This window comes from Argopecten irradians, chromosome 8 (assembly GCF_041381155.1).
Source record: "Argopecten irradians isolate NY chromosome 8, Ai_NY, whole genome shotgun sequence".
Taxonomy (NCBI): domain Eukaryota; kingdom Metazoa; phylum Mollusca; class Bivalvia; order Pectinida; family Pectinidae; genus Argopecten; species Argopecten irradians.
Window position 1 is genome coordinate 8,998,729 of NC_091141.1, and position 27,617 is coordinate 9,026,345.

General features: G+C 33.8%; 1 protein-coding gene across 1 annotated transcript; it reads right to left on the reverse strand.

Annotated features, from left to right (window-relative positions):
- Window positions 1-3,027: 3,027 nt before the first annotated feature.
- On the reverse strand, window positions 3,028-27,617 carry LOC138329283 (uncharacterized). The gene is made up of 3 exons (XM_069276147.1): window positions 27,263-27,617; window positions 8,332-8,498; window positions 3,028-5,519 (listed from the first exon to the last, which is right to left on the reverse strand). The coding sequence occupies exons 1-3, from the start codon at window positions 27,412-27,414 to the stop codon at window positions 5,470-5,472; spliced, it is 369 nt and encodes a 122-aa protein (XP_069132248.1). The 5' UTR covers window positions 27,415-27,617; the 3' UTR covers window positions 3,028-5,469.

Below are 27,617 nucleotides of genomic sequence, written 5' to 3' on the forward strand. Positions count from 1 at the left end.
CGTTGACACTATCTCCATCGGGTGTACACTGATACATCGGTATCTTCGTCTGGCAGCCTGCCTCGCCGCAATAACTACAGCTGCAGTCTCACCCAGTGATAGATCGAATGCGACCTGTGCTCTCTATAATAACTGTTCTGTTTTATGTAGAATACTTATCGCTCACTACGCTTGAAATGTTTATGCATGAATATAAAAATTGCTGTTGTAATGATATTGTTGATTTTAAATCGAAATAAAGGATTTGTGTCAAAGGTAAAAGTACGTTACACGTTAGGTACGGATACCGCTGTGCACGCACAGCCAATTTCACAATGAAAACGGAACATTTATTAAAGGACTCTTGGTACCGTGTTAATGCTAGTTAAGTAAGATTCTTTTATTAAAAACGTTAGAAAATCTCTGGTGTTAAACTTAGCATACGCAAGGAAACAAATTATTACTGTAGAAGATAGATAAGGATTAACTTATGTGTGTGATCAGGCGTTCCGAAAGAAGAAGCACTAAGTTAACACCCTCAGTATTAATTGAATACCAAGCTAAATCAAAATGCAAGTCTTAAAATAAAAAGAATGAATCTTTGAAACGAGTTTCTAGAAATCTCTTAAAAAAAACCTTTAAATTTTTCATGATCAAATGAAATACCTGTATATGCTAGCATTACACTTGTATATAGTAATTTAAGTAATAGAAATAAAAAAAATGAAAATAAAAAATTAAACGGGGATTGGATACTGTTATTTCCTTTCATGTCACTGTCCATGATAAGAATATCATGAGATAATAGATTTTTCTGTCTAACATACATGTAATCAACAATAAGTAGATGGATAATATCGGTAGATTCATTGAAACGTGGGCAGATAAGATAATGACTATTTCATGTGATCTGCCTTCACAGTCGTAAATTTTTCATAGCCTAATGACGGCTAACAATATTTGTTTGCCAGAATCCAGCCTATACTCGAACGCCATATATGCAAGTATAGAACTAACTTGTTGTGGTGTTTTTTTTATATATATGGTGCTATGGGTGAAAGAACAGATTTACTGTTTCCTATGCAACCGGTTATTATTAAGGATCACGAAATCTGAAATTTAGATTAAAAAATTAAGCTACAAAAGTTGATATTATTTATCCCTTAATTGTTATTTTATTTGTGATGTTACAAGAAAATTCTGTCTAAACGGTATTGCAATTAACGAATGTAATGAATTTGTTCTGTATCTTCCATACTAAAAGAATTCTCCTCCAACTTATTAAAGATATGGCTGCATAGAAACATGTTTTATGCAACCAGATCCTTAATTTTAGTAAAACATGAACCATTGTAAAATTGCTTATTTCAAGGAAATAATAAGTCAATCGAATCATGTACATCATTTTATCTATACATTGTACTATGTATTTTGATAATGTATATGGATACATGTAAAACATAATCCGCAAGTGATTTCGCGTGTGGATTACAGTAACACTTCTTTAACTCGAACTGCAGGGGACTAGGTCCATAGTTCGATCGAGTTATAAGGGTTATTTGTAACGTCATTGCTTTACGTCAGTAAACAATAACCTGACATTAGGATTCTAAGACTAATAATATGGACCTAGTGAAATATCATCCTGGAGCGCTTTCCATTGGCTGGAGATTCATTGTAACGTCATTGCTTTACGTCAGTAAACAATAACCTGACATTAGGATTCTAAGACTAATAATTTCTTAAATGTTTATTTTTAATTGATAAGAGTGAGATTTTATAAAATTCGACACAATTTTTTCAATTCGCCAAGGCTCGCAAATATCTTAGACTCCTAGCATAAATTCTCATATAAGATTAACACTCATTTGATATCCTTTATATATATTGGTATATGTTTGCCGTTCCTCCGTCGTTGATTAGCCAGGAGCGACGTACCAATCCAGTTAGGATATTTTTTTTAATTGTAAATGTTACTTTTTTATCTGAAAATAACGATAGAATAAGGTAATGAAACCATGTGCCTCTGTTCAGACGCTAGTGAACCATTTATCACGTGCTTTGGTGGTAACAAACTTTTCCTGAAGCGTCTCCATTATCATTCTAGATACCGAGTACATATATCCTTTGTATAGCTTAGGCCCCATTCTTTCAAACACATCAATGACACCATGATATATAGTCAGATACTCCTTCATTCATTTTATTTTTACAGGTTGACCTTGAAGGTGTGGAAACAAAAGAATGGTAAATACGTTCTATGAATAACGTATCTGATTTATTGTTTTTGAAGACTTGAAAAAAACCTTAATGTGTTTACGATTGTCGCGGTTACATATATTTTTGTAAAACTTAAAACCATGAGCTGATTATAAAAAACAACTTCTGTAAAAGGGTGATACTGGTAATGTGATAGTCAGGCTATGTGAAAGGTTTAATGTAACAAAGACTAACCCCGAATGAGTCGTTGATATTAAATATCATTTAATTTAATTGGTTGTTAAGGTTAAATGCTCCTATGGGATTTTTCTTTCTTTTTTCCATATTTTTATTTTATGATACGTTAACACGTTTTGTATTTTTTTTAGTATCAAATGGAAAATGGCATCGCGGTGTTAATCTTTTAATGTCTTAGAAAGTACTGGTATATAATTTCTGATATTTATTTTCCTGTAAAGTATGTTTGAATTCATAATAAAGAGTATCGACAAGAGAAAATAATAATTCTGTTATTTTCCAACCATCAACAATATAATGTTTTAAACTGCAATGTACGTTGATTGTGAACAGATATGAATAAATGAGATATTGCACAAAAATATGTTGCGATGGAATTTATTGAAGAATTTAAAAATTTAAAATCCAAAGAATGATTTATTTCGTTTAAACTTAATATTGGCTTGGTTCAAACACATTAATAATTTTCTTCCAACACAATGTATGACATGCTCTTAACGCAATGTGGTTTTATTTTAACACAATTATATTCATGACGATACAATATTTCGTTCCAAAGAAATAAATTTATTTGTTTAATGTCCGCTCCCTTTCACATTTCTTATATCTGCATCAGACACATTGTCTTTTAACATTGTTCGCCGCAAAAATATGTCAGTCGAATCACTACTAGTACTGAAATTTCATATATATAAAATGTTTGTAGCAGGATAAATAAAGGTAAACTGGACAGCTGTTCACCAACACTCGAAAAAAACATAGCATACGTGGGTTTGTCATTGTTTAGATATATCATGTGTATCAAAATGACGATTGTAATCTTTGTAACTGATCGCAAGATATTTCAGATTTGTTTGTTCTGTGATAATGTCATTGATGTGATGTTCATACCGCCGGATAATACTAGATAGAAACGTCTACTGGCGAAGATTGGTATGATGTATACATATTCTTCTGTTTATTTAATAACACAGTTGAGTAAATATTGTAGATTCGAAAACAAATGAATGAAACAAATCGAGTTTTTTTTCTGTAAACAGTTTATTTTCTTATGACTCAAAAATATTCTTCAAAATACCTGCATGCCAAAATCTAATTTAATAATAATAGATGTATGTTGACAAAAGTCCTATAGACTTGAAAGATTAAATAGAAACTATCAAAAAGAGAAACAAAAATGATTATTCCAATCTTGTCTGTAACAAAAGCTTGACACTCGATATCGATTGTAACACTTCCTGAACACAAACGGGATCAAATACAGTCTGTTCTTCAGTGAAAGGTATATCGATCCAGTGTAATCCACATGGGAAATCAAAATGACGAAATGAAAAGGAAATGGACATGTCAGAATATGTTCTTGCATTTCATTTCATCATTTCTATTGCTCAAGCTAAAAATGACATTGCAATTTCGTTTCAGTGGTGAAAAAAGAATTACGTTTTCAGATGATGATCACTTCTCGACGCTTAATTAGTGAACACGTTTTTGAGTATCACTTGTAAATTATCTTCATAATTGATTACATCTTCAAATGTATGACACTGTGATGTTAATTCATATTAGTCACATGAATTGGTCTGATACAGAACAGTCGCTAATTGGTTCTTGATTTCGTGACGTCAAATAGAATCAAAAAGTTAAGGATACGTTTCTGAAGGCAAGCATTCAATTATTAGCTATGTATCTCTGATGGTCGAGGTAAAGAAAGATGGAAAATCCAAAATAATCTGCTAGACAGTATTACCATAAAGATATAATCACATTCACGTAACTTTCTGGAATTCCGTCTTTGCATATTACAGAGTAACCTCACTTGCGGGTAGGCATCTATTGTTACGTCATTGTTTTGTAAGCGAAAAACACGTCGTTTTCTATGAAAAGTATGACGTTACACTCGCATACATGCGACATAACAATTAGCACCTACTCACAACTCTACAACGCAGAATAAACGGATACAGATCAGCGGTGTCGTTATTAGGACAAAGGGAATTACAGACCCTGTTTTAATTGACTTATTATCAGAAACATAAATGCTTAATTAGTTAAAGTGATTCTTGCTTTGAGAGAGTAATATTAAGTTTGAGAAGGAGGATTGTGATGACGTTATGTGTTATTATTAAACATTCGCTGATATATGGCTTTACTTAATAAATGATGAACTTTGTCTACAATTTGTTTCGAATTCTCATGAGATAAGTTTCCTTTCGTTGACGTGTCCATTCATAATTGGTTTGTATTAATATTGCTTTGTTAACCTGAACAAATAAAGCAGTTGTCATTTCAGATTTCTTTTATCAATTTTCACAGACTATGTTATTCTCTAACAATGTACAATTGATGTGATCCTTTATAACGTCGCAAATGCATGATTGATCCAATGGCGAAGCAAGATCTTAAAGAATGAGTTCCTCAAAACAATCATAATGTCACAAGATTATATTGAATTATAAAGCTGAAGTTCAAACATCTTTATGTTATAGAGCTGTAGAACAGAAATTAGATATTGCTCTAAATATTTAATATATATATTCATTACATAAAATCAAGTCGAGCAAGTTATTGAAGGAATTGTATAATTGTTTAGCATAACATCAATCCTTAAACAGCAAAGATCAGAAAAGCACCGTCGATCATAATGTAAGCCTGCGAACAACGAAGACAGATAAATTTTAATATTTTTTAAAAATATAGAAATAAATAGCGCACTTTCAGGAAAAACCTAATCACAAAACTCTTTCATTTATTAGTTCGTACACTGTACATATTTTCTGTATCATCATATCTTCAATTCAGATAATACTATAGAAGGGACGATTTTAATGGAACAATGCATGCTTCTTGAAAAATATGTAAGATAAAGCCAAATTTCATATAAAAATATTGAAATAAATTCAATTTTTACTTGTTTGTATTTAAATCTGAATTCAGCAAGTCCAAGACTGTCAGAAAAAATTCCCTCGCCTTTCTTTATGTATTCCATGGAAATTCATGACAATTATTCATCAGTCCAATGACCTACACTTTGGTTCATCTCCGTTGTTTAAGCTCTTTCAGTAATGACCTCCTCTTTCTTTTTCCTGCAACAGCAAAGACGTGAATTATAAGTAAATGTTTAAGTTAACGATTCAGAGTTGAACATTTTAAATACTATGAAAATTTAAACCGACAAAAATGCAGACTGTCAACTTACAATCTAGATTGATATGTTGAGGAGACACTTAAAATAGTTATCATCTTAAAAAGGATACAATAATTCTATCTACAATAAAATCAACATTTTTCGTGGGTACAGTATTTAATTTTCGTGAATTTCTTCTTTTTTTTTTTTTACAAAAAACAACAAATTTACTTCCCCTAAAAGTGTTTTTTAAATGTTTTAATGTATGTATACATTGATAAGTTTATGCTTTCATAGGATGATTGGTACACCGTTTGCAATTCGTTTTTGAATTCTTTACATTAGATGAATACTTAAAATAGCCTTTCAAATACCATATACATTTCGGACGAAATCACCCTTACGTTTTGCGCTCCTTTTGATAGACAACTTAATGCTTGGTTTCCATTCTAAGGGAACTCAATACATGTATACTCAGTCAATCCCGTGATGTTTTCAGATTGGTCAATGAACGTCACAAACAGTTTGAAAAATGTATCTTGAAAAAGGTGTGTATCTAAGTAAACAATTGACGTCATCAAATGAGAGGAGGGGAGGAATCGTCTAGTATGACCAAGAACAAGACAAATGTGTACAGTTAGTACGTCAAGCCGGTATCAGCTTTACGCCTATATATGTAAAACATCGAAATGTAACTTCAACTACGAATAGCCTAGTGGTTTGTAAATATAGACCCCGTCTTCCGTGCACTTTACAATGGGTTGTTGATTGCATTGCAGTACAAACTTCAGTGACAGGGACTAATGCTAGCCTGGGGGTATAAATGGGTTCGTTCCGGCACACCATCTTACACAGAGTTCCTTCTTGTCTTTCTTTGTTAAATCAGATTTACACATTATGGTAGTAAATTGATTACACAATAATGTTTATTTTGCATACTACAGCTTACCCGAAATTCTCAAATTGTCACGGATAAATTATCGGTTTGATTGTTTTGTTGCACTTAAGTAATAAGCATTTATTAAGTTAGGGATCAACTGTAATCAACTGTTAAATCGCTGTTTTATGTTTTAGTTTAACTCCAATTTATCAGTACATCGTTTTGATTATCTGTTTAATGCTTTATTCAGATGTTACTAGGTCTCGAAAATATCATAGTGTTGAAAACGAAAATAACTTAAAACAAATATTTATTACCATAATTCAAAGTTTACTTTTGTCTTTATGACCTCTGCTCGGGATATCTACAGTGTAAGCTGTCAAATTACTTTAAAACATATATAGCATTTTCAATGCTTCATTCGAGTTTGGGAAAGAGGAAAAGATTAGAATGACCAGAATTACGTAATGATTCATGTAAATCTTTGGGGATTTTAGATATATATTGATATTACAGAGAAAATTGAAAATCATTTGCGTATCCTTCACTGTAAGCAGAATCACGGATTTAAGACGCCAAACAAATCAACATAGAGGAAAATAAATAGTTATTATTGAATTACGGCTTGTTCAGAGAGTAGATTTTACATTCAATTCAATTGACGGTATTGTATAGTTTTTTCATCAACTAATCGAATATTTCAAATGTTGGCTCTATGCTACTAGGTCATTTGAATACGATTGGCTGTCAGGACAAAAACCGCGTGTTTCAATATATCCATGACACGTGCTTGATCATGTCACTATCCATACCTAAGATAAACATGCCTACACTATATGAATTCAACTGAGAGGGTAGTCAGTAATTGTGTAAAGAACAAAAGAAAATTGTCTGGATTGTCAAATGGCTCCGTTTAAATAGAAATGAAAGAAGTCGAGAACACGGTTGCACGCCACTTCAGTGACGACTGTTTAGAGCACATCATTTTCTATGTTGATATTCTATGATGCGTTGCTCTTTGTATTCTTGCGCTTTAGACAAAACGGCCATTCTATATATAGGATAATGTGAACACTGTTTTGAGGTTAAGCTACTTTTGTCGAAGATTGTAATAGCAGAACACACCAATCTGCTGAGAATTGGATACTTGAAATACCAATTATGTTTACTTTCGGACTACTATATTTGAATGAGAATAAACCACAAATCTGGCTCAGATGCAATGCAATATCTGATCGAAAACGAGCGGATAGGTACATGTACATATGTTGATTGTTAACGCAAAATTGAACATGACTTAAATATGACGTAACTATAACATTACATCGTTTTACTGGATAAAGACGTTAATATGGCGGAAAGGTTGTAATTTAGGGGAAGGGAGACAAAGGGTATTTGTCTGCAGAGGACTTTTAACTTTAATTCTATTTTTAATTCTATGCTTTACCGCCGACAGAGCATTAACGATAATCATCAATTTAACAATAATTGGTGTTTAATCATGTATATATATGTTTAAGTAACACAAAAAATAATATGAAATAATTTATTTTGCTTTTGGTGCATGCGCAGTCATTACTTCAAGCTTCATAGGACATAGTGCAACGGATTTTTTTTGGGATGCAATTAATTGTTTTCAATATTTTTGCCTTGGAGTAAAATTAAAATATCCAACTTTTCAGAGGTGGTAATAGTGTAAAATAAGTAACTTTTGTAACTGAATAAAAATACTAATTCGTCTGTTCCTGCTTTTGATCGCGAAATAATGTCATTTGTTAGGGGTGGGGCATCTTTAATGTACACTGAACTAAAACTAGTTTGAAAAAAATATAATCGACACTTGATGTAGTTCTCAGTGTAGTGTGACATACAAAATGTAATGTGTATATACCTGGGTTACAATGAGCGTCATTCATGCAGTCCTCAATTAATCTTGCTATATATCTTTCTATCGATGCTCGGCCGGCCCTCTCCGCCATGTGTGTGTACACGCAAGGAAAGCCAACACAGCCACGCTTTACAGGTATATTTGTACCTTGGTCTTCTAGTAGATCATTCCTGAAAATTAAAAACCATATCATTCATCAATACAATTACACAAAAAGGTCAGGATTTAACCTAATTATCTAAACTTGTGTAACAAGCACTGTCATTGGATTGATCATGTAATCATCTAAAAAAACTAAAAATGAACTCCGTTTCTGATTGGCTGAAACAACGGCGCATTGATTTCATAGGCAAAAACATTCATTTGGAAATTTTGAATTTCACATTGAATGATAATTATTAATTTGACTATATTTTTTATGATATGTAGTTATAGCACAGAAATCAGTGTACTTTCATAACAATCACCATAACATAAAACAATATATTCAAGTCCTTTAAGATCTGCGGAGTTGGTTATAGAAAGAATAGAAATAAGTGAATATGGTGTGTGTGGAAACAGTAAAATGTACTTTCCTTTCACGATTTACACTTGGCGTTCTGTATAATATCTTTGAAACAAAGACCACTATTTGGTTTTCAGGTAATTTATTTGTTAAATAACTTTGTGATTCATTTGATAATCAACTGGTTCCATTCATGTACAATTAATTCCTATTCGTGACGTTAAGTAACTATATAGTATACAATTGTACATCAGTTTAGGTTAAAATCAATCATTATAGATGTAAATAGCAAAAAAAATCATAATGCTTATTTGAAATTAATAATTTACAAAATGAGTAGTCGTCCACAGTATTCTTTTGTATCTGTCGTGTTGTAGATGATTTCATTTATTGATACCATTTAGATGCTGCACCGTTTGTTTATGGCGGAAATAATCATACAACATCTAACATACATGTTTTGTATTTGATCAGAAATTACAGTGCTAAGATTAATGTCAATTGTTCGTATTCTTCTCATTTAGTTGTAAAATTGACAATATATATTGCTAAACAAGGGACATTCTGTCAACTGTATACACGACGGGGTTTTAATCATGCATGCAAAATATCACCGGAAGTGAACATTATAGTAAGGTAAAGTACAGCTTTTCTTTGTTATTGTTTGAACCACAATATAATGTGTTAATTTAGTTTGGAAATGTAATGCGATTCACAAGTAATGCAACACAACTAGTCTCGCTTCCTTTTTCTGTACCGTTATGGTATATATTTGTTTGTAGTGTTGTGAAGGCTTATATTGATATTGGTTAGTTATTGATGATAGGCACGCTGGAATTATGGATGAGCGTAGAGATGTTACGAAAAGATCACAACATTGGTATTGGTTACCATTGTGTTGTGTACAGATAGTGTTTATCTCACTGAGTACTGACAAAACATATAAATATTAAATGTCTTACACTGCCGAGAGATGTTATCATATCTAGCTTCTCATTTATGTGGCATTGTGTATTGAAAGATTCTCAAAGGTAAACTGAACTTTGTTATTAATAATATCCGAGTAAAGGGGGATTGATGAAGTGATCCTGATCACAGTCTTAGCAACCGAGTCACCAGTCCTTCCCTTCTGGAATGTGAAGTTGAAACTTTAACCATGATGTGAAGTTGTCTGTCGGGCGAGAGTTTTCCTCAGAGCAATTCGACCTAGCTCTAACCCCTGTCAAATCTGACGTTCTTAAATGACACTGGCTACTAACAGAACATAAGGAAAATGCAGTAAACAAAATAAACGTGATCCTGGAGAAAAAAACCACTTGTATTGTAGTTGCAATATTGTTGATCATTAGACAATATACACAATATTATTTGTACACTGCTAAATAAAGACATGTACGATATAACAATTTAATGATTTCAAGTTTTTATCATTAACTATAATTTTTACTCAGCGTTTTAGTAAGTGACGTCAACAACACAATTTGTTTACAGACAGAAATACGTCATGTTGTAATACGATCGCCGTCTCGAGGTAAACCTGGTCATGAACGAAAACCATTTCTTGAATTATGGCATCTTGTATTTATGATTTCATAACTTGTCACGTGCGCTGCTCGTGCTTCATTAGCGAACGTTACATGACAGGGAATATGTAGAAAACATTGATTCGTGAATTACTCGATATATCAACAAAACTATTTGGATTGCGGAGAAAGGAAACAAACATAGGTTTTATGACCTAAACAGGATTTCTGTAATACTATCGCCGACAGAGGATAAACGATATTCATTATATTAAACTATAATTGGTGTTTTCTGTTTTTCAAAATAATTTTAAAATTTGTCTGCTACTGTTTTTGAAAGCAAAATACCATTCTTCAGCGATGTAGCATCTTTAAATGTATCTCTATTTAATTTGTAGTAGAACGATTGCCCATTAGTAAGTTAAGTCAGTATCGCATACTGAATATTCATGTGATAGACTACCTTATTCTATTTTAGTCACTGATTAGGGATGGTCCAAACCACCTTTGTCACACCTGTATAGTAACTAAGGGATACCACACTTTGTATGCTGGTGAGTATAGACTTCTAATGAAAGCTGAAAGATATCGCGATAACCATCTCCGATACCACTCGGTCTTAGACCGCTATTTCTAGGCCGTTACGATGCATTATTGATACCACAGGAAGATAACATTCGGGTGTGGCCAAATTTAGAATTAAGTGTGTTAATGATAATGGAAGCTACGTATATATTACTATATCACGTACGAGGGATTTGTTTTATTTCATGCAAAGCAAGTAACTTTTGTTTTATTTCATGAATATGTACCCTATTAGTTTTGTATTAAAATAAATACTAGAATTTCATAATGAGCTATTACCAAATATTAAAGATGCTCCACCGCCGACAGAGCATAAACGATACCAATTATTTGAACAATAAATGATGTATAATCTTGGTTTATTGTGTCTAATTAACACTAAAAAGCAAATGAAATAAATCGTTTTGCTTTTGGTACATGCACAATCAGTACATAATTTCATATAGGATATAGTGCGTCGGATTTTTTTCGGAATGCAATTAATTATTTTTAATAGTTCTATCTTGAAGTAAAATTAGAAACTCAAACTTTTCAATGGTGGTTATGGTGTAAAGCAAGTAACTTTTGTAACTGAAGAAAAATATCAAATTGTCTGCTCCTGTTTTTGATAGTGAAAAAATACCATTTGTCAGCGGTGGAGCATCAGCGAGAATCGAATAAAAACCACATAAATCGGATGATATGAAATGTGAGATAATGATTCCATTTTCTTGGAATTACAAAATATCAATTCATTTGACCGTATCGTAGAGAATCATTGTGGAGCAAAATTTGAAGTTTTCATTTATTTTGGTAAGTTAGTGAAATATTTGAAATTTGTTACCAAGCCGTATAAAATACTCACAGGAAAGATACGATGCTGATAAATTGTAGTTTTCATGGAAAATTATATTTTTTCTTTTAGGAACAGTGAATACTTTAATTTGTTAATCATAGGGTGTATTTTAAATATCCGTCCTAAGGCACTGTAATTAAAGTACCACCCTATGTAACAATGTCCCAGAGATACAAACAGTGTGTAGTCAATGTGTAATGCTAGGTTTACACTATGTTCCCGGCGGCCACGCCACCCGTTTCAAACCACCGTGGACAAAACGTGGTGACCGCGGGACAACGTGAGACAACGCAGAAGGACGTGATAGACAAACGTAAGCGGTCGTGATTGCCGTAGATGCCGTGCCAGATTTTTAAACTGTCAAAATATTTGCCACGGCCGTCACGGTACAGATGTTGAACGCCACAGGACGTAATAAAACGGCATTGACGTAACAAAACGTAACAGTGCGTACGAGGCCGTAACAAAATTTCCAGACGGTCCGTGGTGGAACGTTCCCGGGAATCCCACGGTGATTTCAAGTTTTGTGACGTTCTGTTGCGTTTTTTCTACGTTTCGCCAAGGTTGATGCAGATTGACTGCACGTTTTGTGCCGGTTTGTCAAGGTTTTGAAGGCAAGCCAAGGTGGATGATAGCCGTTTTGATGCGTTCTGTCAAGGCACATCACGGCTTGTAGCGGTTGAAAGCCCGACGTAATACGGCGTGTTACGTCCTATTACGGTCTTACGTTGCAAGTAATATATGATAGAGTATCATTGCCTTGCCTGGTGCATTTTGCTACCTTTTGAAATTTATTGTTTTAATAGATAGAAATAGTCATTATCAAACACATTTAAACCATCAAATTATACGAAACCTATTATTGTAAAAGGCAGATTAAATGATATCCATTACAGAAAAAAATTGCGTAGAAACACTAGGCTATAATAATTATATATTTCTTTTAACACATTTTGTAACTAAACGTGTTTGAAATGACATTTTCGTCAATAAATATTGTTTCATTTGCTCCAAAAAAGCCCGTAATCAGGCTTTCAGCCTTAGTAAGCCTTGGTGGACCGTGAAAAACGTATCGGAGCTTGATCAAAACGTGTTTTAACGTAGCAGACCTCATCAGATCGTAACAGGACTAGAGAGAACGTAGTGTTATCCTTCATAGACCGTGCTAAAGCCGTAGTGTACCTTTAACCTCCGGGAACACCACTTTCCCCTGTTTCCACGGTCCAACACGTAGCCGTAAAAGACCTTGGCAAAACTTCACAAGACCTAGCTCAACTTTAATACAGGGACAAAAATAACCAAAATTCCACGGCGCACCACGTTTCGGGAAAACGAGGCTACCGTGGTCGCCGGGAACATAGTGTAAACCTAGCATAACACTTGTACAGATATAGCAGCTGGTCGTTCTGAAATATCATTATTCTATCTGCGTAGACACCTAATTTCCACTTGTCATATGATGGTTGAGGTTAATCAGGTGGTCCGGTGTGTTAGGATACGACGGCTCGTGGAGCTGTGACACAGCCATTACATTGAGAACCAGTCACTAGAGCTAATGACTCTACGCCTTGGACACAGCAGCATCGCATCTGATGAAATAGTTTGATCTTCAAAGTGACGACATATCGCTATTGTAATATTAGTCTGTAACCAGTCGTCCAGTTTATTGGTTTCTGAACAATGCCTTTATCTAAAACTGGCTATCAATTGTCTGTTAGGTGATTCATGGTAATTCTAAATGACATATTCGTATCAAATACGTTTATCCTAACTTCTAATAGCCACAGAATCGCGGATACTGTAACAAGTCCAAAACGTAGTCATGTGTCAAACTAAAGTTTTACCAAGTATGTGAAAACACCAAAACTTTTTCCAAGAAATTAGATCCACCCTGACGTATTTCAAAAGAGCTAAGTTCTGCTGATGATTCTCTAACTCAGTACCTATGTATAATCTTTATTCTTTGTTTATGGTACTTTAGAATGGAACTTTTTTTAGAAAGAGCTATCCCGCGGTTGCAAGGGTAACAATAACTCTGCCTTTTACCGGGGAAGGAAGAGAACAGCGATGTCGCAAACGTCATTGAATTTGTCGTATCGTCATGTCCCTGTGATTACGACTCTATGAAAATGTATATCAAAAACCAAATTCTCATCATTTTTCGTTAAAATAAAAACTCGAATGCCGTGGGTTGATCAGCAAAAATCTTGCTTGAGATTAAAAGGATCTTTCCCTAACTTGAGCGTACGACAGAGAAATCTCTATATCAGGAGGAGATTCACGACTGTCTAACCCAAGGCTTGCCGAGGGTTCGACTGAGGTGAATCACCTCCTAGAGTAGAGGTTTCCTGTCCTTCCCTCAAGGCAGGAAATGCCCCCGTTTCTGAACGTATTTTGCCCAAAAATGTTAAAAACTGCGCATACACGATTTAAAAAGACAAATATTTATTTAGTAAATGTATCAACATTGGATTTTTTTTAAATTTTACTTCCTTGAAAATAAATTAAAACCTTGTTGCATTGTGAAAATCTAAATCTAAATCGTATTGAAATATTAGAAGTCACAGAGACATTGTATGAAAACCATTTAAATAGTTAATTTCCCCGGTAAACATCAAAGAAACATCTTAAAGCATCGGGACTTCCGATTGCGATGATCATTAGGTCAAAGTTTGACATGCGCCAGAAGTCTGAAGCTCGGGGTTAAAGGTGATACGGATTGTCGAATCGGACTGCACAATTTAATGTTTATTTGCATATGACGTTTTACAACTTCCGGTTAACCACGCGAATATGTTCTACGCATGGAAGCTGTCATGTTCTGAAAATTCTTACCGTCTCTGGAAGTGCAGATATTTCTGTTTGATCGGGTAGAAATTTCTTTCCATTTTAGAAACCCGATGTAGGATTATATTTATCTAACACTGGTCCACAGTAAAACAAACATAAAAACATGTTATGCCATACCGCATTTGAGTCTTTAAATAACATGTACAATGTTGTTGTTGTATTCTTTTAAGTTTACCTTTCATACTCAAACTTTTTATGAACTAATAATACTTAAAAAATGAACGGATTTGATTGAAATTCAAAACATATTAACTTGTATTTAACTGTTTCCATCTATCTATCCTATCGAAAACTTCTATGTTATGCGCATACCAACATTAAAACTTAAATCTATAGGATTATCAAAATCAGATAGAAATCTCACATGAAAAAAAAAAAAAACAAACTGAAACAGACGAACGTCTAAAGCATTAAATGCTGATATATCCTTGTATAAATGCAATTATTTAGCAAATAATATGCAGTGAAATGTTTCTGAATTGAAAGTCACTTCTAAAAAGTACTAAAAAAGATTATGATCTTATAAGTGAATCTCTAGACGTTAGTTTAATTTAGGTTTATTTCTATTTGAACCGTTTTGATAATCGATTAACACACTCTCGACCTTGAAAGAATGTTCTCAAGTGTTCATTGCTTCAAGACAAAATATACACATGCATATTGCGATACACACCTTAAAAGGGAAAAGAAGGAAGCCCTTGGGTGAAATTGTTTCATAGTGATTAAATGTTGGCGCTAGAAAGTATGGTGATGAATTTGAAATTCAGTTTTAACAAATAGTTCCTAAAAGTAAGAAATATGACATTTTTCTATTATTTGGTGATGACTAAGAAAGAATCGCGAAAATGTAACATTAAACCATTGTGTTAATGATATGAAAGCGAATCACAACAGTCGTTATTGATGACCTAGATACAAAACGTTCGCTATTGATGACCTACCAAGATATAAAAAGGCCATTATTGATGACCTAGATATAAAACGGTCGCTATTGATAACCTAGGTATAAAACGGTCGCTTTTGATGATCTAGATATTAAACGGTTGCTATTGATGACCTAGATATAAAACGGTCGTTATTGATGACCTAGATATAAAACGGTCGCTTTTGATGACCTAGATATAAAACGGTCGTTTTTGAAGACCTAGACGTAAAACGGTCGCTATTGATGATCTAGATATAAAACGGTCGCTATAAATGACATAGATATAAAAGATCGCTATTGATGACCTAGATATAAAACGGTCGCTATTGACGACCTAGATATAAAACGGTCGCTATAGATGACCTTGATATAAAACGGTCGCTATTGAAGACCTTGATATAAAACGGTCGTTATTGATGACCTAGATATAAAACGGTCGCTATTGATGACCTAGATATAAAACGGTCGCTATTGATGACCTAGATATTAAACGGTCGCTATAGATGACCTAAATATAAAACGGTCGCTATAGATGACCTAGATATAAAACAGTCGTGATTGATGACCTAGATATAAAACGGTCGCTATTGATGACCTAGATATAAAACGGTCACTATTGATGACCTAGATATAAAACGGTCGCTATTGATGACCTAGATATAAAACGGTCGCTATTGATGACCTAGATATAAAACGGTCGCTATTGATGACCTAGATTTAAAGCGGTCGTTATTGATAACCTAGAAATAAAACGGTCATTTTGATGACCTAGATATAAAACTGTCGCTATTTATGACCTAGATTTAAAACGGTCGTTATAAATGAGCTAGATATAACACGATCGTTATTGATGACCTAGATATAATACGATCATTATTGATGACCTAGATATAAAACTGTCGCTATTGATGACCTAGATATAACACGGTCGTTATTGATGACCTAGATATAACACGATCGTTATAGATGACCTAGATATAAAACGGTCGTTATTGATAACCTAGATATAAAACGGTCGTTATTGATGACCTAGATATAAAACGGTCGCTATTGATGACCTAGATATGAAACGGTCGCTATCGATGACCTAGATATTAAACGGTCGCTATTGATGACCTAGAAATAAAACGGTCGCTATAGATGACCTAAATATAGAACGGTCGCTATAGATGACCTAGATATAAAACGGTCGTGATTGATGACCTAGATATAAAACGGTCGCTATTGATGACCTAGATATAAAACGGTCGCTATTGATGACCTAGATATAAAACGGTCGCTATTGATGACCTAGATATAAAACGGTCGCTATTGATGACCTAGATTTAAAGCGGTCGTTATTGATGACCTAGATATAAAACGGTCATTTTGATGACCTAGATATAAAACGGTCACTATTGATGACCTAGATATAAAACGGTCGCTATTGATGACCTAGATATAAAACGGTCGCTATTGATGACCTAGATATAAAACGGTCGCTATTGATGACCTAGATTTAAAGCGGTCGTTATTGATGACCGAGATATAAAACGGTCATTTTGATGACCTAGATATAAAACGGTCGCTATTTATGACCTAGATATAAAACGGTCGTTATAGATGAGCTAGATATAACACGATCGTTATTAATGACCTAGATATAACACAATCGTTATTGATGACCTAGATATAAAACTGTCGCTATTGATGACCTAGATATAACACGATCGTTATTGATGACCTAGATATAAAACGGTCGCTATAGATGACATAGATATAAAACGGTCGCTATTGAAGACCTAGATATAAAACGGTCGTTATTGATGACCTAGATATAAAACGGTCGCTATTGATGACCTAGATATGAAACGGTCGCTATTGATGACCTAGATATTAAACGGTCGCTATTGATGACCTAGAAATAAAACGGTCGCTATAGATGACCTAAATATAAAACGGTCGCTATAGATGACCTAGATATAAAACGGTCGCTATTGATGACCTAGATATAAAACGGTCGCTATAGATGACCTAAATATAAAACGGTCGCTATAGATGACCTAGATATAAAACGGTCGTGATTGATGACCTAGATATAAAACGGTCGCTATTGATGACCTAGATATAAAACGGTCGCTATTGATGACCTAGATATAAACGTCGTATGATGATATAAAGTCGTATGTCGTCTATGATGATAGACGGTCTAGATATAAACGGTCAATTTGACGGTCGCTATTGATGACCTAGATATAAAACGGTCGCTATTGATGACCTAGATAAAACGGTCGCTATTGATGACCTAGATTTAAAGCGGTCGTTATTGATAACCTAGAAATAAAACGGTCATTTTGATGACCTAGATATAAAACTGTCGCTATTTATGACCTAGATATAAAACGGTCGTTATAAATGAGCTAGATATAACACGATCGTTATTGATGACCTAGATATAATACGATCATTATTGATGACCTAGATATAAAACTGTCGCTATTGATGACCTAGATATAACACGATCGTTATTGATGACCTAGATATAAAACGGTCGCTATAGATGACATAGATATAAAACGGTCGCTATTGAAGACCTAGATATAAAACGGTCGTTATTGATGACCTAGATATAAAACGGTCGCTATTGATGACCTAGATATGAAACGGTCGCTATTGATGACCTAGATATTAAACGGTCGCTATTGATGACCTAGAAATAAAACGGTCGCTATAGATGACCTAAATATAAAACGGTCGCTATAGATGACCTAGATATAAAACGGTCGTGATTGATGACCTAGATATAAAACGGTCGCTATTGATGACCTAGATATAAAACGGTCGCTATTGATGACCTAGATATAAAACGGTCGCTATTGATGACCTAGATATAAAACGGTCGCTATTGATGACCTAGATTTAAAGCGGTCGTTATTGATAACCTAGAAATAAAACGGTCATTTTGATGACCTAGATATAAAACTGTCGCTATTTATGACCTAGATTTAAAACGGTCGTTATAAATGAGCTAGATATAACACGATCGTTATTGATGACCTAGATATAATACGATCATTATTGATGACCTAGATATAAAACTGTCGCTATTGATGACCTAGATATAACACGATCGTTATTGATGACCTAGATATAACACGATCGTTATAGATGATCTAGATATAAAACGGTCGTTATTGATAACCTAGATATAACACGATCGTTATTGATGACCTAGATATAAAACTGTCGCTATTGATGACCTAGATATAACACGATCGTTATTGATGACCTAGATATAAAACGGTCGTTATTGATGACCTAGATATAAAACGGTCGTTATTGATGATCTACATGTAGTTGATATTTGAAGACTGGAAATATTCAGAAACGGAACCAGGTCATTGCAAAGACAATAAAGGTGAAGGATTTCGCGGATAATTACATGTATTATGTTATGAATTTGATTAAATTTGAACGAATAAGTATTTCAAATGTTAGTATTATTTCATTTCTAATTCCCACGACTATATCTAGCGAAATCATTACTCTACTATCGTGTGAATGCATTGTTGTACAAAGTACTTCACTAAATATAATTGTGCATTGACATTGATAAAATGAATTAAAAAGAAAAAAAAAAGAAAAAATCTGTTTGAAGCAATCTTTTTGTTTTATTGGTTTTGTTCTTCTACACAATGGGAATTATTCAGGTACCACGTTACACCCGATAACGTTTGTGCTGGACTATTGTATCTATTGGTGATGAAATGTCGTTGTACGATGACGTCCCACGCTAACGCCGTTTCAGTGGGAAGATAACAAAGAGTGACGTTCCATCACCATTGAAGGTACTAGTACCGCACAAACGTTATCGGGCATCACGTGGTACGTAAATTATTCCCATTGGATCGTTATTTACGGTACATGGCATATTCAAGATCAAACCGTTTGAAAAAAAAAATAGTTGAAAATATAAATTGATATTTTATGATAAATAGTTGAAAATGTAGATTGGTACTTTGATAATACTATGTTTGAACTGTTTAAATAAAATCAAAATATACTTAATATCAACTACCCTTAAATAAATCATTGCTTTTCTTTCTTTTTCAAAATAAAACATTTGTATTAAAGCGAGTATCGAAATGACAGACTTTTGAATACAAAATCATTATGTCCTTGGCAAAATCCACACCATATTTCTGGTTTGGCTGATGGTAACGGGCAACGCCATTAGCCATTCTGCTAAAATACAAATACACAATCTATCACGACTTGTAAGTGTATTAGGGAGGACAACAGTACATTCAAACTCATCTATGGTCTAGTATTGCAGTAGGCTTGGTCACCTAATAATAGAAAGTAAAAAAGGTTGAAACCGATATCCTTTATGGCCCGACACAAGTACTGACATTAATTGGGTAAAAAATGGGAATTCTGCATCATCGAAGGATATTTACGGACAGATAAAGAGGTCTAGGTGTTGAAAACCATCGTTTGCGTCGACTATCACTAAAAGCAGGTTCCTTTTACTGGCCGTATTATTTTAAAAGAAAATGTGACCATAGTTTTTTTCACTTCTGAAAATATCTTTTATCACCATTCTTTATTTCCATTCTGTACAGACATGGGACCTACTTTTTGAGGTTTCTAATAAATGGTATATGACATTTGAGAACTCTTTCGCTGCTCTGAGACATTAAGCTTTACAAACACAGACAAGCAAAGAAGAAATATCAGCAATTAAAACATCGGAATGTAGCCTTAACAAAATTCCGAAATAAGTTGACCATACAATCGTCCAAAGACATCGCGGTCACAGCATACGCTACTTCTTATATCATTGATATAAATAATAGCGAATTACTACCACATTTGTCGGAATTTGCTGAAACGGCATGCTATAAACAAGTTCCTTCAAATGTAATATCTGATTATAATATATCATATCTCCATGGCGAGTTCGAATAATACCAATCAAGATGAACTTCAGATATTGCAAAGTTCAATAGATGAAATTGGCATACCATTGGGATACTTCGCTGACGAAATGTACGTCATTTTCCTCGGCCAATGAGAGACGACGTTAGAGAAGTTGACGTTATATTTTAGTCATTAGATGATAGCGTGATTATTTAAGCCAATGGAAATACCCGTTACAAACCAATATTGAAAAATACGACTTTGGATTTCAAATTCTATGAGAGAATGATGGCACCTATAATGTATCTGAATGATACCTCAGTTGTAACAAAAACAATCTCACGCCTTTGGTGTAGCGCAACCACCTCGTTGTCTATATCTGTTTGGCTTACATTTTGTATGCGTAATCATATCATACATATGGCATTAAAAATGGCATTGTTTAGATTGTGTTTACAACAAGTACGTGAATGCTTGCACTGTTTGATACCTTTAACCCAACAACGTGTAAATCGGTAAATGAAGTTCCATTGACGTTACCAAGTTCATTTCCATTCTTCATGGTAATGTTCTTATTATCAACTTATTAAATTGCTAAATGCTGTATAATTACGTATAACTACGTAACAGATGTTCAATGGAATTCTTACTTTCAGACGTGTTTACTATCGACAAACTGTTTAGGTGTTACTGTAATCTATTTAAAATTAAAATAATGGCAAATGTATTGAAAAGAAGTCAAATTATTGTTCTCATCTAAAACATTGCAAAGCATCCTACTATCTTGGAAACACCTAGAAACAATATGATTATAACTTTGAACTGTAACATTATCCAAAGAGGCATTTATTTGCATAACGGATGTCGTGGAAAAATAAGAAAAAATAGAAATTTTATTATTTCTCCGACGCATTCTATTTACTATCGTACACTGTACTTCCCACTCAAATTATGTTAAAAGGTAACAATTGTAAAATTTCCTATTCCCTTACGTACATGTAGCTTAACTTGAACCCAGAAATGTCAATAAGACAAAGCGCTGATGGTTTTGAGCTTTAAGCAGGTTAACGCCTATGCCGAATTGTGTTGCGTTAAATCAGGTTATTTGATTATCTAATACTGATATTGAGATCGCCATCAGGTAAAACTGTCACGGTAACGTTAACACTCCAGGCAGCAATAGAAGATTTCAAATGCCACATCCTTGTCAGTGCATTGTATCCCGTTCTATACCATTGGCCTGATATAATTAAGGTGCTCCGCTCTCTGCATGTTAATACATGTGCTATTTTACAAAATCTAAAAGTTACAGTTGACTTGTAGAAAGTTTGGCATCATGTCCATGTTTTGTTTCTTTGACTGATTTTTTGGAACTAGTGAATCAAAGTAGAAGTTGCCTACCTATTGGTAGAAATTCGATAATGGTATTCTTATACAATTTATATATTTATTATAGAAATAGTATAAGTTACCTCTTACGTTCATACATAGCTAATACATTCCAGTAGTATACCGGGTATTTCAACCATGGTTTGAAAACTAGAGGCCGCAATGGCCGAGTGGTTAAGATGTCCCAAGTAGGGCAGTTGCCAGGTACTGACCGCTGGTCGGTGGTTTTTCTCCGGGTTCTTCGGCTTTCCACCAGCAACAAACCTGGCATGTCCTTACATGACCCTGACATTTAACTGATAAACCCGTTCGAAAACTAGTAAGTGGTAATACTACAACTTTTCACAGGTTGAAATCAAAGTGATGATATTTTGCATATCTAATACCCTAGTAGCTGTATTATATATTTCTACAGATATATCAACACCTCTCTTCGTCCTTTGGCGCATTTTGAATGCATAAATGTTTCTAGAACATACATCGGATTAATAATGTAATAACAATAGGTAAGTACAACGACTGATGACTTATAACATCGTGGTCATCCTAGTAATACAAAAGCGTGTGGAAATGTAACCAAGGATTACGCGGACAAAACAGATACCCGGTAGTTTTCACTGAGACCATTGGTATTTCTGAGGTTAACCACCAACCTATAAATGATAACAAATAAAATATAAAATGCAATAACATTTGTCATTGACTGTGATGCTGGCTCTAAAGTATAATATGATAGTCATGTTGATTACGACTTGATAGTCTCTAAAGGAGAGCCAACAATATCAATTTCCATATTGTCGGTATTCTTCGACTACCCAACAAGCTTAAATATCCTTGTGGAATAAAGCAAATAACGGACAATGCAATAGAATTATTTTGTGTATGATGTGTATCCAATTTTAGAATGAGTCGTATCATATAAATGAAGCTACAGCTATAATTGAGAGAAAAACGTGACTATATTTCAACATTTACTTAAATCTTGGATATTCCACATAGTGGTGTATGGTAGTTACATGCTTTCATTCTAATTTGATATGGTATAATTTGATTCAATACAATCATAGGTATTATGATGTCAAACGATTACAATAAGGTTCAATATTCGACACCGCTTCTTTTTTCCCGTCTTTTCCATCCGTTTTATTCTCATACATCTGTACCCCTTTAGTTTTTCTCTCTTTCTCTTTCGTTTAATGTACTGTTTTATCACTAAGCTTACTAATCCGTCTATACTCAGGATTCAGGTCTAGATCGCATTCCCATCACGAGAAGGGTTACTCAGATCTCTGAGTAATACAAATAGTTTGTCTGATATGTATTTCGTGATCAGGTGCCTGATAATGTCGCAGCTATTGTACTTCAAAATGATATTGATTAATGAAATATATAATTATACAAAGTCGAAACCGTTTTATCACAAAAGGATATAAAATGAACATCAACAAAAAAGACAGTCGCTGTTTTTATAGGCAATGCGCTTTATAGATATACTTAATGTGCATATCTTAACCGAAACGGCTTTTATCTTTTAAAATGGGATGTAAAACGAAATTGATAATTGTATAGTGTTGCAAATGGTATTAGCTTATCATTAATACACCTATCAGCATCTTCTGAATAATTTAATTGAAAAGATAATTTTTATAACGCGCCTCGTCTTATCTTTCCAGCCGTCGTCCTAATTACCAGGCGGTAGTTGACTATCATTGCACCAGACAGCAAAATAACGAAATGCATCATTATTGCAATATATATATATTGATTCATTTTTCGGTAATTCTATTTTATTTTTAATGCGTATTTAAATCTTAGTTTCTATATCAGAACTAAGAATCATTTCACTCAACAAACACATATAACGCTGAATATCGCAAATGCAAGGTTTCGTTCTGTCTCTGATATATTAAACAAATAAGTATCATGTATGTCTAGTGCGGTACCAAAAAGTACTTGGAGCAAGAATACATAATAAATATAAAACTGCAATGACAATTATCATTGTCTGTGTCAGCATTAATTCATGTTAAAATGAAAACCAAATATTATCATCGATGTGTCATCTATAATACCAGTTCCAGACATGATAATATTATATAATGTATCGAGCATGTAAAAACAGATTAACGCTAATCCCCTTATTAATACGTGTGTTGATTTTTTATGAATGTGTGTTAATTCAATATTGTATAGACACGCCCAAACTAACATTAATCTTTGGAGTGTGCTTACAATGGTGGATTTACGGTTAACACCGATGGAAAATATCGTATAATACGTCACACTTTGTTTGAGAGCGGCGTCCTAGCACCTGCAATTGACTAAGCCGGTAACACTTATTTACGTTTTTAGTCAGGATTAGAGAACAGAGCATGGCATAATCGGTTATAAATTCGAATCTAATATTACGGAAGGTTAAAATAGGAAAACAAACACCGTTCAATATCAGATGTTTAGCAATCATTTCAGAAAGGAATAAGTATGGATTTCAAATGGGTATCAAGAGTTCTTACAGATAGTGTTTTAATCTTTATCTCTACCCGATCGAAATGGTAAACAAAATTAATTTGTACTTTGCTTAGATTGCCAATTAGTAGACACCTGAAAATGTAAATTAGGTAGATGGTTGTTGATTTTTTGACACGTTTAGATTGTATCTGTTATCAACTGCTATACAGATGCATATTGTTCAGTCATGCTTTTGTTTAATTAATGTTTCGTTATAGCCGTTATGTATTTAATGACATTGATCAACTCATCGTAGTGAGGATATTATAGTCCATTCAGCACTACATTACTGTCAGCCGTACTCACATTAACGGTAAATAATTAACTTGTTGTGGATGTTTCCAGTCAGTCGTATGTGCATCCAGCAATAAATATTTGCATATGTGTTACCAAATGAACAAATTACTTTTTTTATCGAAAGCTAATTTCGCATTCTACCCGCAGGCTTTGCGCTTTTGAAGAGAAGGTGTGTTACACATCAATAAATACAACTTGAAACAGGCATATTATAATTTCCCTGATGCTGCCATCGTTAAAGAATGGACGATGAAGGTCGTCCGAGATAAAACTCTTTAACCGTTTGGTGACTGCGCGACAAAGCAGAGTCATGTGCCGTCAATACCTCGTTACCGACTTGCTAATTAAGAATCAAACGAAAACGTTAAGAAAACAAATGATTGAAAAAAATATAGCAAAAGACACATATTAATGAAGGATTAATTCAAAATAATGTGTTTGCATATATTATAGTTAGAATAGAAGTTGATGCACACCATACCAACATAAATATATTGTAGTCATCATTTCACTGAAACATTCATAGGTTTGATAGATGATGAGTCATTTTCGTACCATAATTTATTTTTAAATCATCAAGGTTAGCCTTCAGCTTGATGGACTGTTGAACTAAAGTATCATCTACAGACACCGGACGTAAACGCAAATCACCTCTGATCCAAAGGGCTTCAACAACGCTCTTTTTTTAACAATCGAGCAATTGTTACAAGTTCAGATAATCATAACGACAGGTGGTAGAAGGATTTGTGGGTAGTGTAAATAGTCAACACCTATACTTATTAAGCAATATTACTACACGACAGAGCATCATACAACACAATCGCTACGATGAATAGTGTTAGCATTAAAAGTGTGGAAACTGTCGATACTGTGCATTGGATTGTGCTACATTCGTAGTTTAACAATGAACTACCTGATTTGTAGGACTGTCACAGTGTTTAAAGGGACGATTCTATTGTTATCATCATCTAAATGGTGTTATTGAGAATATAACTAACTACGCCGCTCAATACTTCAGCAGCTTCCATTAGGAAGCGCTGGTCCGATCCCAATCAGATGCTCATTACGGCATGTTTTATAAGCATTAAATGACTGTCTGAACGCCCAAATTGTTATGTATGCCATCGCAATTACTGTACATGTACATGGTATAGATCACCGACAAAAACTGATATTTAGTGATAATTGTCAAGATTAAGTTATTTAAAAATTAATTTCCGAAATTCTATTTAATTAAAAAATGTACCTGTTACATATAACTATGAAAAGACGAGATGATAATTCAATGATTAAACTACTAACTTTAATAAAACCCCAACTCTAATTACAAATGGTTGCAAAATAGATGGGGAATACTCTATCAATAAAACAGAATATGGTATCAAATCAAACAACATCGACACCTTTCATATAGTTGCTTAGGGAAGTATATTCTGTACATTACAGAAATTGCTTTTTTAAAAAACCGGCATGTCAAGGTGTTTCAGGACAACAGATGATTTTCGTGACTGCTGGTGACTGTAGATGACACTTTGGTCTATTTGTCGATTGACCTGAAGGCTAACCCTGATGATCTGAAAACATGCCATTATAGCACAATAGTGACCAGTTATCTGTTCTGGCATTTATACTGTTTGTTAAAAAGACCACATGATCATTATCGCAATTCTAAAGCGAAACGAAAACAGGTGGAACAGTTAATGACAAAGATGAAGGGTTCTCTGATTTCAGAGGGAAATCATAGATAGGGAGCAATTTGAATTGAGGACACAACCATATACTAAGTAACGAAAACCACTCTATTTTTGCGTATTCTATATTTTGCGACTTCGTTATTTCAACGAATTCGCGAATACATCCATTCACGATAAAAAGTTCTTGAGCTTATATCTAGTTAGTTATAAAGTTTTCTAGAATTGTACGCAAAATATTTGAATTTGCGGTTGAGCTTTCGCGGAAATTTCATGATGAATGTCGTAATAAGATACAACAATGGCATTGTACCAAACCTTTGCTCTCAAGTATTTCGTGAAGCATTTTTCTTTTTTTACCTTGATGATAAATGTACCTTACTGTTGATATGAAAATGTTCACGGACGTCCCAGATTTCTCAAATTTGAATTGAAAGACGATTCTTATAAAAACTGTATTCGAAAATATAATTTGAATGGATTTCAATTACACTATTCTAACATATTAAAAATCCGTACTGCATCAAATTCTAAACTAATTTTATTTTCAGTAGTACTTGTTGTCAAACTGTGTCAGGTACAATTTAGAATTTAAGATTAAACGTGTCGAATTACATTTGCCTAATTAGACTGATGTGTAACTTATTGTTTCTATTGATGCAGTATTGTTCCCCTGGCTATGACATTACTTGAACTATCACCATACACGGAAACTTACAACACTGCACGTGTCCTTCTTCATTACTGCCTATCGTCGCCAGAATGACATCTAATGAACTATGGTTTAACAAACGACTGGCAGCATCTTCTTCCTACCATATACACATATTTCTATTGGAGCATATATTCGTCTGATGCAAAAAAATATTTGTCAATATATGACTGTAATTCTTCTTTTTTCCGGTCCTTGATCGAGGTACTTACCAATAATTGCTCTGCTCATTGTCCTCTGATTCCTTCGGTACCACAAATTGTTGAAGTCCAAAGGGATAAGCAAGCGTAACTCTGAGAGTAAGCAGAAGGAATAAGGCTATAGTTAATATTTCGGTTATTTTCACTGACATCCCTCGGTCCATTTAAAAACGAGCTTTGAAATTGAATACAAAAATCAAACAGTTCCAATTGTTTCCCGGTTCAGCAGAACAGATACATGGGCTGATCACTTTTAATAATATGTATTGTTGGTAAGGCTATGTACAGTACGCAGAAGTAATAATGAACTAAATGATATCTGTTAGATCGCTGGTGTGATCGATATATGACTAGTTCTCTCTCTTGT